The sequence below is a fragment of the Anomaloglossus baeobatrachus genome, unplaced genomic scaffold (assembly GCF_048569485.1).
Source record: "Anomaloglossus baeobatrachus isolate aAnoBae1 unplaced genomic scaffold, aAnoBae1.hap1 Scaffold_4419, whole genome shotgun sequence".
Lineage (NCBI taxonomy): Eukaryota > Metazoa > Chordata > Amphibia > Anura > Aromobatidae > Anomaloglossus > Anomaloglossus baeobatrachus.
In genome coordinates, this window is record NW_027443756.1 from 1 (window position 1) to 12,500 (window position 12,500).

General features: G+C 43.1%; 1 protein-coding gene across 1 annotated transcript in view; it reads left to right on the top strand.

Annotated features, from left to right (window-relative positions):
• Positions 1–1,070: 1,070 nt before the first annotated feature.
• Positions 1,071–12,500, top strand: part of LOC142279868 (interleukin-1 receptor-associated kinase 1-like) — a 33,014-nt gene continuing 21,584 nt past the window's right edge. The window contains exon 1 of the mRNA XM_075332703.1: positions 1,071–1,256. Coding sequence (XP_075188818.1) covers positions 1,145–1,256 — 112 coding nt within the window. The 5' untranslated portion in view covers positions 1,071–1,144. The remainder of the gene's footprint in view (positions 1,257–12,500) is intronic.

The following is a 12,500-nucleotide window of genomic DNA, read 5'->3' on the forward strand; positions in this document are numbered from 1 at the left end:
TAGATAGAGAGATAGATAGAGGGATAGATAGATAGATAGAGGGATATAGAGGGATACATAGAGAGATAGAGAGATAGATAGATAGATAGATAGAGGGATAGATAGATAGAGGGATAGAGAGATAGATAGAGGGATAGATAGATAGAGGGATAGATAGAGGGACAGATAGATAGATAGAGGGATAGATAGATAGATAGAGAGATAGATAGAGGGATACATAGAGGGATAGATAGATAGATAGAGGGATAGATAGAGAGATAGAGGGATATAGAGGGATACATAGAGGGATAGATAGATAGATGGATAGATAGAGGGATAGATAGAGGGGTAGATAGATAGATAGATAGATAGATAGATAGAGGGATAGATAGATAGAGGGATAGATAGATAGATAGAGGGATAGATAGATAGAGGGATAGATAGATAGATAGAGGGATAGATAGAGGGATAGATAGATAGAGGGGTAGATAGAGGGATAGAGAGATAGATAGATAGAGGGATAGATAGATAGAGGGATAGATAGATAGATAGATAGAGGGATAGATAGATAGAGGGATAGATAGATAGATAGAGGGATAGATAGATAGAGGGATAGATAGAGGGATAGATAGATAGAGGGGTAGATAGAGGGATAGAGAGATAGATAGATAGAGGGATAGATAGATAGATAGATAGACAGAGGGATAGACAGGGATAGATAGATAGAGGGAGAGATAAAGAGATAGAGGGATAGATTAGATAGAGGAGTGGATAGATGGAGGGAGGGATGGGTAGATATATGGATGGATAGATAGAAAGATGGAGGGATAGATAAATAGATGGAGAGATAGATAGATGGAGGAACAGATGGAGAGAGGGATAGATGGAGGGATAGATAGATGGAGGAACAGATGGAGAGAGGGATAGATGGAGGGATAGAGAGATAGATGTGGTGAATTACACATTATAGTTGGGTAACTATAGCTACACAATCAAGTAGCTGCCACCTTCAACATGGCCGCCGCATCCCGACATCACATGATGGCGCAGGCGCAGTAGCAATAATGTTATTTGGAAAGGGAAGTGCTCGGTGTTGAGGAGTTATTCATTAGCCTCATGCTCGGCTCCGGGGCTGCCCCGCTGGGTCGCTCGTCCTGTGCCCGCCATGACCAGCTCCGCCGCAGACGAGCTCTTCTTGTACAAGGTGCCGGCCTCCGTCATGTGCAGCTTCTGTGAGATCATGGACTCTCTGGACGATACCGACTGGAAAAAGTTCGGTGAGTTGTGAACACTCGGGGCAGACGGCGGCCGCATCGCTCGGGGCCCGGGACTGCATAGTCTGCTTTATAGTCTGCCTGTCCGGTGATAGCAGTATGTGCGACCATCACCGACCTCAGACCGACAACAACCTGTCACAGCGATATGTGGAAACTCGTGTTACATCAGACGACAGTAACCGGCTTTGCTTTTTAACCCTGTGTCACCCAAACCTGACAGTGATGAGCCTGTGTATGAGGGGTGCAGTGTATGTGTGCATGGTGTGGTGGCTTTATTCTGCACTGTTTATGTAAACGCTGTGAAACTCTATTTGAGCGCTGTATTATTCAGACAGTGCGTAGCGATCTTATTTGAACAATGTGTTATTTCCACAGTGTGTGGTGGTATTATTTCAGTACTTTATAGCGGGGTTTGTACGCTGCGTGGCGGTATTATTTGAGCGCTTCATAGTGGGGCTTAGACACTGGTGGTATTATTTGAGCACTTTTTATAATGGGGCTTGGACTCTCTGGTGGTATGGTCCTGCGTGGCGGTATTTCAGCTCTTTATAGTGGGGTTTGAATGCTGCGTGGCGGTATTATTTCTGCTCTTTATAGCGGTGCTTGGACGCTGTGTGGTATTATTTCATCTTTTTATAGCGGGGATTGGACGCTGTGGCGGTATTATTTCAGCTCTCTAGCGGTGCTTAGACACTGGCGGTATTTCAGCTCTTTATAGCGGTGCTTGGACGCTGTGTGGCGATATTATTTCAGCTCTTTATAGTGGGGCTTTGGATGCTGCGTGGCAGTATTATTTTTCCTCTTTATAGCTGGATTTGAATACTGCGTGGCGGTATTATTTCTGCCCTTTATAGCGGGGCTTAGACGCTGCGTGGCGGTATTATTTCTGCTCTTTATAGTGGGGCTTGGAAGCTGCGTGGCAGTAATATTTCAGGTTATTTAAAGTGGGGCTTGAACCCTGCGTGGCGGTATTTCTGCTCTTTATAGTGGGGCTTGGACGCTGCGTGGCGGTATTGTTTCAGCTCTTTATAGTGGGGCTTGGACGCTGCGTGGTGGTATTGTATGGCATTAGATTTTTGAGCACCGTGTATCAGTATTATTTCATTACTGTGAGTATTTTTGAGTACTGTAATGGGTATTCATATGAAATTTTTCTGCACTGTGTGGCAGTTTTATTTGGGTGCTGTATGACTGTATTACGGTATTTGGGAACTCTAGTTTTCAAGGGAGTTTATGGCGGTATTATTTGAGCACTGTTTGACTGCATTACTTCAATATTACACTGATTTCCAGCTCTGTGTACTGGTATTATTGGGGCTGTGTATGACAGCTTTACCTGCACTGTGGCAATTATATGGGCACATAATAACATTAGTTTTCTTAGCACTGTGTGGCAATATTATTTGAGCACTGTTTGTATTATTTGGCCATAGTAGAACGCTGTTTTTTTTCACAGCTGAAAGAGTTGTAGCTGCGCACAAGTCCTGCTGAAATTCTGTTTTCCACCACTAGAGGGAGCGCTCTGCAGATTTGACCCTGGTGATAAAATGCATGCAGTCAGCTCCTCAGCTCCCTCTAGTGGTGGCTGCGGGGAATTTTTTTATTTTTTTTTTACTCTAAATTTTGGAGTTTTGTATTAGGAAATACAACTCGAAATAAATATGACTTATGGATCTATTTGTTTTCAGACATGAGGAACGTGTATAAGCCATACATTGTAGGTGTATATAGGGGGCTTTCCTTAGTGTGAATCACCCCCTTACCAGTGATTAATGGCCAGCACAGAACTTCTACAGGGAGATTCCAGCGTTTCTAACGGCAGCGGATGATTACATTATGCGGCGTGTACACCACCACGTCTCTTCCTATTTTTCTCGGCATTTCGGACATGTGGAAGTGTCAGTTACGAAATGGGACTTTCAGCAAGTGAGGCCATGAAAGATTAAAGAATAGCCTTTGTGGAAATGCCGCAATAACCCAGCTTTCCAAAACCCCTGAATGACCATTCATTATTTTCGGAGTCAGAAGTGAATATATTAGGATGTTGCTAGTTCTGCAATTCTCAGTTTCCTGCCTTATGGCAGCAAGAGCTGTTACTGTTACAGAAAAGATGGCAGAAGGATTTTAGCAAGAAGATGGATTATATCAGGCCGAGCCTGCCACATTGTAAGGATTAGGGTGGGGGGGGGGGGGTCCCCCTTCTATACAGCAAGCTGTAATCCGTGCCGAGCCGTCCTGATCCTCCACATCCACAGAGCACATTTCTCACATTCCTTTCTTCCCAGCCCATGTGAGGGTCCGGGTAAGGCTCAGTTCACACTCATCCAGTGTCATTGGCCGGACGCATGCACCTAGATTGCAAAAAAAACCCCAAAAACTGTATTTTTATACATATTACAGACAGCGTATCCATAGACTAAAGTGGACAAGATGTAGTAACAAACAAACAACTTTGTATAATCCAAACAATATGTTATAAAAATAACAATATAAACAATAGATTTTAAAAATAATATAAACAATATATTATGAAAATAACAATATACTCCAAACAATATATTATGAAAATAACAATATAAACAATATATTATTTTCATAATATATTGTTTGGAGTATATTGTTGTTTTTATATTCTATTGATTATATTGTTAGTTTCATAATATATTGTTTATATTGTTGTTTTCGTAATATATTGTTTGGATTATATTGTTTTTATATTATGAAACTAACAATATAATCAATATATTATGAAAACAACAATCTAATATATAAAGCCGTGTGTGTGTGTGTGTGTGTGTGTGTGTGTGTGTGTGTGTGTGTGTGTGTATGTCCGGGATTGGCATCTGCACCGTCGCAGCTAGAGCCACAAAAGTTTTCACACTCACACGTCTGGACCCCGAGAGCGTCATAGGCTATGTTTTGAGGGGAAATTTTAACCCTGCGCTTTAGTTATTCGCCAAAAAACCTGCCTCCATTAAAGCGAATGGAGCTGGGAGCCACAGTGCAGCCAGAACTTCAGAAGAATGCGCAGCCACGCCCTTATATGGAATGTTGGTGTGTCACAATGCAGCCAGGGTAAGAAACAGACATAGACAGGGTAAGAGACAGACGCAAAGAAACAGACACAGACAAAGAGACAGACTGACAGGGAAAGAGAGAGACAGGTTAAGGGACAGACACAGACAGGTAAAGAGACAGACAAATAGACAGACACAGGGAAAGAGACAGACAGGGAAAGAGAGGGACAGAGACAGACAGGGAAAGAAACAGACAGCGAAAGTGACAGAGATAGACAGACAGGGAAAGAGATTGAGACAGACGGAGAAAGAGAGAGAGAGACAGAGAGATATATACAGAGGGGGAGACAGACAGAGAATGGGAGAGAAACAGAGAGACAGTTACTATCCAGGGCAGCGGATATTGTGTGCAGAATAAATTTTTGTTAATACATTCTATTTTGTCAACAACAAATTAACCCGGGCGAAGCTGGGTAGTACAGCTAGTATATTATAAAAACAACAATATACTCCAAACAATATATTATGAAAATAACTTTCTTTTCATAATATAAATATTTATTATTATTATTATTATAATTATTATTTTATTTATTTTTTTATTTTGGGTGGGGGTGGAGGCAACACATGTAAAACCAAATAGAAGTAGTTGCCCCCATATTTCTTGGTCCACAAACAGTGTGAAAGACATATTTCTATATTATTTTCAGCATATTGTTTTTTCCTATCTGTAACATTAAAACCTAGTAGAAAAAAAAGAACTAAAACAAACCCCCAACAAAATATTTGGACGTAGATGAAGTGTAAGTCGGAATTCAGACATAGTTGAAAGTTTTGTCTGCAGAAAGTGTGAAAATCGCGCTCGGCAGTCCAGACGTCATCCTTCGCTGAAGGAGTGATTGTTTCATAAATCGATAGTACGCATGAAAATAAGCAACTTTGTAATATCATTCACTCAATTCATGGGTGACATTTGTGACGTCAGTGGAGACAGGTTTTCCCATGATGACTGTTGGTGCTTTTAAAGTTATATGGAGGGGAAGCTAAAGATTCTACTGCGAGTTCTCCATAGAACTTCATGAGCACCAACTGTCGTGAGCTGTATTATGTATTCCAGCCTCCCAGGGCCGGTGGCTGCAGTTGGGCCCCGTCCATCTCTGCCCTTATTCACAATGATGTTAATGACACAAGGTGAGGTTTTAATATTACAATAGGGCCGTCCCGGCTGGGTGCAACTGTCATGGTGAGATGGCATTTATGCTTTTTCATTACTCAGTGTTAACTGTGTTCTGTGAGTACTAATATATACTTATATTATAGGGTATATACTTGTTTTTTGCTTTTCTTTTGGGTTCTTTGAGCTACAAGTGCATCTCAATAAATTAGAATATCATCAAAGTTAATTCATTCCAGTAATTCAATACAAAAATGGAAACCCATTTATTATATAGAGTCATTACACACAGAGGGATCTATTCCTATATATTATATAGAGTCATTACACAGAGAGGGATCTATTCCTATATATTATATAGAGTCATTACACACAGAGGGATCTATTCCTATATATTATATAGAGTCATTACACACAGAGGGATCTATTCCTATATATTATATAGTCATTACACACAGAGGGATCTATTCCTATATATTATATAGAGTCATTACACACAGAGGGATCTATTCCTATATATTATATAGTCATTACACATAGAGGGATCTATTCCTATATATTATATAGAGTCATTACACACAGAGGGATCTATTCCTATATATTATATAGAGTCATTACACACAGAGGGATCTATTCCTATATATTAGTCATTACACACAGAGGGATCTATTCCTATATATTATATAGTCATTACACACAGAGGGATCTATTCCTATATATTATATAGTCATTACACACAGAGGGATCTATTCCTATATATGAGTCATTACACACAGAGGGATCTATTCCTATATATTATAGTCATTACACACAGAGGGATCTATTTAAAGTGTTCATGTTAATGATTCAGATGCACTTGTATGTTTGCAGTTTGTCTGTCTACTCAGTCAGAGCTGTTGAGCACACTGATTGTCAGCAGCGTTGTCAACGTGACATCAGCACTGCTAACAATCACAGACACCAGGAGCTGCGGCTGAGACTTAGAAATCAAAATTTACTTTACTCCCCTTTCTAATAATGGAGCTTATAGGAAAGGCAGGAGAACCTTGTAATTTTTAGTGTTTGTAGTTTTTGTTTCTCTATTCCTGAGATATAGCCGTCTGCTTCCCTGTAGATACATAGCTTTTTAGCCAAGTGGGCGTGGTCATCATGAAAACTGCTCTAGGAAAGAACTGTGGAATATGTACACACACACACATTTTATATATGTATATATATATATGTGTGTGTGTACATATTCCACAGTTCTTTCCTAGAGCAGCTTTCATGATGACCACGCCCACTTGGCTAAGAAACTAGATTTATATACAGGGAAGGAGGAGGCTATATCTCTGTAACAGAGAGGCACAGGAAGAAAAGAAAAACTGCACCGGATTCAGGAGAACAGCGGCATTTATAGCTGATATTTTATGGTGAATCCTTATTTAAGGAATAGTATTCGTGGTCAGTAGGGAATGTCTTAATTTACAAGGGTGGTCCAGCTATAATGGAGGCACGCCGTGGGGAAACTGTACATAAATGTGTTTCTTGCACCCGGTTACACATGGCTGCTCTTAAATAGCGGTCACCCATACAGAATTTGAGCAGTTTTCCAGTTTGCTGAGTACGGTAATTATTTATGACTAATGGAATTAAATTGGCCTAAAATCAGGAATGAGCTCAGGAGGCAAAACTGTAACAGCGGGCGCGGGAGGGGAATCCGAAAACCAAGACTTCAACTCTCCCTCTAAAATTACAGCTGTGGGTTTTTTGTTTTTTTTTTACATGACGGCACCTCCTGATATACCGTATGTGGATAATTGGATCCAATATGAAAAATCGGACATTACACACAGAACAGTGACTGAACACTAAGGCCGAGCGTGATTTCTTTGACCATACGTACCCCGGATAAAATTACTGCATCCATTATTTTTTATAATATATATATATTATTATTCTAAATATTATAATATTATTATTCTAAATATTATATTATTATTATTATTCTAAACATTATAATATTATTATTATTATTATTCTAAATATTATAATATTATTATTATTATTATTATTCTAAATATTATTTATATATTTTTTTTATTTATTTTGCTGCATTTTTGTGCTTGTCTTTTAAAAAGCCGAAGACTATCAAAAAGGAGCCAGACATTGTACACTCCTATAACTGTCGTTGGCAGCCAATCAGAAATCAACTGTATTCCTCCCTGACACCTTTTTTAGAATATGATTCAAGCAATTTGATTGGTTGGCATAGATGGTCAAATGTTGCACTTCTCTGTGATCAAAAGGTGCCAAAGCCCCTGAAACATGGCGCTTTGTACAGAAGTGATATTTCCTCATCCTCCAGCTTCACGGTTAATAATTCTACTTGTTTTTCCATTTACAAATCATTTACATCTAAGGCTACTTTCACACTTGCGTTGAACGGTATCCGTTGCATTGCGTTGTGTAACGGATGCAACGGATGTGTTGCATATAGTGACACAACGGATGCAACGGATGCTGCAAAACAACGCAATTCGTTTTGATTTTTTTTTTTTTTTTTTTCCCGGTTTTACCAGCGGCAGACTATAGTGAACGATCAGCTGATCGTTCCCTGCAGCCGGCCGCTGGGTGATCAGCTGATTGCTCCCAGTAGCCGGCCGCCGGGTGATCAGCTGATCGCTCCCTGCAGCCGGCCGCCGGGTGATCAGCTGATCGCTGTCACTTGCCGGCGCCCGGGCATGCCGGCGGGCGGGCGCTCAGCTGAGCGCTGTGACTTGCCGGCGGCCGGGCATGCTGGTGGCCGGTCATTCAGCTGAGCGCTGTCGCTTGCCGACGGCCGGGCGCTCAGCTGAACGTTCGGCCACCGCGAGCCAAAATAAAGTTTGATTTAAAAAAAAAAAAAAAAAAAAAAGAGCATGCGCAGTGAAATCCAGAGGATTCCGCTGCTCAAAATAACGTTACATGCTGCGTTCCTCCCGCTGGGCGGAAGCAACGGAGCGTCGCCCAGCGGAAGCAACGCAGCTCCTTTTGGTACAATCCGTCAACCATACAAGTCTATGGGAAACAGCGGAATCCGTTAACGGATTCCGCTGTTTCCCAAAAGGGCGGATTGTAACGGAAGGAAAATAACGCAAGTGTGAAAGTACCCTAAGAGTTAAGACTTCCTGCTGGGGAGGAATTTTTATGTCTCCGGTTTATGTAAATCTTCAGAACCCGATACTGATTCAATCAGTTTTCTCCATCCACAGTCACCTGTCGCCATCATATGATGATCTCTTCTACCACAGGAAATGTGCAACAGGGACTTTTTATTTATTTCTGTAGGGATTAGTGATGAGCGGGCACTACCATGCTCGGGTGCTCCGTACTGGTAACTAGTGATGAGCGGGCACTACCATGCTCGGGTGCTCAGTACTGGTAACTAGTGATGAGCGGGCACTACCATGCTCGGCTGCTCAGTACTGGTAACTAGTGATGAGTGAGCACTACCATGCTCGGGTGCTCAGTACTGGTAACTAGTGATGAGCGGGCACTACCATGCTCGGGTGCTCAGTACTGGTAACTAGTGATGAGCGGGCACTACCATGCTCGGCTGCTCAGTACTGGTAACTAGTGATGAGCGGGCACTACCATGCTCGGGTGCTCAGTACTGGTAACTAGTGATGAGCGGGCACTACCATGCTCGGGTGCTCAGTACTGGTAACTAGTGATGAGCGGGCACTACCATGCTCGGCTGCTCAGTACTGGTAACTAGTGATGAGCGGGCACTACCATGCTCGGGTGCTCAGTACTGGTAACTAGTGATGAGTGAGCACTACCATGCTCGGGTGCTCAGTACTCGTAACTAGTGATGAGCGGGCACTACCATGCTCGGGTGCTCTGTACGCGTAACTAGTGATGAGCGGGCACTACCATGCTCAGTACTCGTAACAAGCAGTTGGAATCCTCGGATGGGTGCGAATTAAGTACAGAGTATAGTGGAAATCAATCCAAATGCTCATTACAGAGTACCGAGCATGGTAGTGCCCGCTCATCACCAGTTACGAGTACTGAGCACCCGAGCATGGTAGTGCCCGCTCATCACCAGTTACGAGTACTGAGCACCCGAGCATGGTAGTGCCCGCTCATCACCAGTTACGAGTACTGAGCACTCGAGCATGGTAGTGCTCCCTCATCACTAGTTATGAGTACTGAGCACCTGAGCATGGTAGTGCCCACTCATCACTAGTTACGAGTACTGAGCACCTGAGCATGGTAGTGCCCACTCATCACTAGTTACGAGTACTGAGCACCTGAGCATGGTAGTGCCCACTCATCACTAGTTACGAGTTCTGAGCACCTGAGCATGGTAGTGCCCGCTCATCACTAGTTACGAGTACTGAGCACCCGAGCATGGTAGTGCCCGCTCATCACTAGTTACGAGTACACTGCACCCGAGCACGGTAGTGTCCACTCATCACTAGTTACGAGTACTGAGCACTCGAGCATGGTAGTGCCCGCTCACCACTAGTTACGAGTACACTGCACCCGAGCACGGTAGTGTCCACTCATCACTAGTTACGAGTACTGAGCACCCGAGCATGGTAGAGCCCGCTCATCACTAGTTACGAGTACAGAGCACCTGAGCATGGTAGTGCCCGCTCATCACTAGTTACAAGTACTGAGCACCCGAGCATGATAGAGCCCGCTCATCACTAGTTACGAGTACTGAGCACCCGAGAATGGTAGTGCCCACTCATCACTAGTAGGGATCAAAAATGTCAGTCCTGAATTAGCCCTAATGCTGATCTCTCGGCCTCCACCCTTTGTATTGGGACAGTCCCCACCTCCGTAATATAGATTTACTTCCTTATCCTAAAGCTGCGTGACACCCACTACTCTTCTCATACGGGGTAATCCCTTCCTTTTTAAAACTATATTAATAGAGCATGATGCAGACGACACAATGAGACTTTTTTTTTTTTTTTTTTTTTTTTGCAGAACTGCTTATGGCACTAATATGTATATTATATGGAAAATCCACAAGATATGCCATAAATGCATAGGAATTCCAAAAGTGTTTTTTTTTTTTTTTGTTTGTTTTTTAAGGGAAAAATTGAGAATTTGGTTTTGGCTTTTATCCAAAGTCATGCAGTAAAGGGCCATTTACACGCTGCGACATCGCTAACGATTTATCGTCGGGGTCACGTCGTTAGTGACGCACATCCGGCGCCGTTACCGACATCGCAGCGTGTGACACCAAGGAGCGACGATCAACGATCGCAAAAGAGACAAAAATTGTTGGTAAATGAGAGGTCGTTCATTAACCAAAAATTGTTGTCTCGTACGTAGCGAGGTTGTTCGTCGTTCCTGCGGCAGCACACATCTGTGTGTGACACCGCAGGAGTGACGATCATCTACTTACCTGCGTCCACCGGCAATGCGGAAGGAAGGAGGTGGGCGGGATGTTCCAGCCGCTCATCTCCGCCCCTCCACTGCTATTGGACGGTCGTTTTGTGACGCCAAACGCACCTCCCCCTTGAAGGAGGGATTGTTCGGCAGTCACAGCGAGGTCGCAGAACAGGTATATGTGTGTGAAGCTACCGTAGCGATAATGTTCGCTACGGCCGCGATCACCACATATCGCACCATCGACGGGGGCGGGTGCTAACGCTCGCGACATCGCTAGCAATGTTGCAGCGTGTAAAGCACCCTTAAGGCTCGGTAAAGGGTCGATATTGAAGTTTAGGATTGATACTTCCAATAGGTCGCACAGAGAGGAATAGAGTTCAAGTCCTCTTCCTCTCTGAAGAGGTAATGTCATGGGTGACACAGTCCTGTGGTGTCTGGCTATAGAAGCTCACAGTGTTTGGCTGCGCAAACTGCTCCCTGACCTGCTATTATTTCTGCTTGGTTTTCACCCCTTTCCCTTTAGGACCCTGCAGAGTTCCTCAGTCTGTCATCTGCTGTGTCACTCCTTCCCTTCACTCCCTATTACTTGGTGCTGGGGATATTTCATATATCTTGATAAAGTCTTCAGTGCAAGTAGTCGGTTTGCATATGTCTGCAGAATCTTGGTAGTTGTTGCAATTTCCCTCCTGGAGTCAAAGGGAGATAAGTTGTTGTTTTCCCTTGTTTGTTATCCGTGTGTGGTGTTTTTTTTTTTTTTTTTTTTTTTTTTTTTTTTTTTTTTAGAGCCTGGGGGGGTGACATAGATATAGATGACATGGCTCATTCCATCCGCTCGCTTGCTAGCTCCAAGCTCAAGGTCAGCCTACGGTCAGGCATCCTGCTCAGCGCAGAACCTATCTAGGGTGGTGAGGAACCCCAGGAACCAGCAGAAGGTTTGGTCAGGGGTCACCATGTTCCCCTTCCCTAGACACAGGGTTTCCCTTCCCTTTCACTTGCTATTTCCCCATACCAAGCGTGAAAGGTAATTTATAGATTTAATTTCCCAGGCAAGCATTGCATGGCTTATAAGTCTCCTTACACTTTTTCTTTTTTTTTTTTTTTGTTTTTGTTTTTTTATAGAGCATTCCATGCCTTTACAAAGCAAGTGTACACAGCTCCTATGCATCTGTCTTAATGGTTACAGACTACAAACAATTTCTGGGTAGTCTGATCCCACTGTAACACTGCCTATATGCTGGCCTATATGGTGTACAGTTAAAGGGACGCTAATTTAAGGGCAGCATAGTGACTTATGGGCAAGTGACATCTCACAGATAATGTAATTTACTATCACTACCCGTGATGCTTATTGTACGGCTACACATTGCCCCAATCTTAATTGATGCTTGCACCATGGAACTGAATTCCCCACTCTTGCAGTGCAGCTCGGCCTTACATTTTTGGTTTTATTTACGTAGATCCTCGTATTATTCTGCGGTCGCTGTACATAGGTTTGATTGCTTTATATTTAGCCCACATCCTCGGCATCTCGCTGCAAAGCCCCCATTATGCAGCTGCCATTGTCGGGGCCTCCCCTTCGTTTCTACAGCTTTCCCTGGGAACGGTGCCAAGCTCATTGCGGATATGTTTTTGCATCCTATTGTGCTGAACTCTGGGCATTGTGTCAGAGGAGAGATT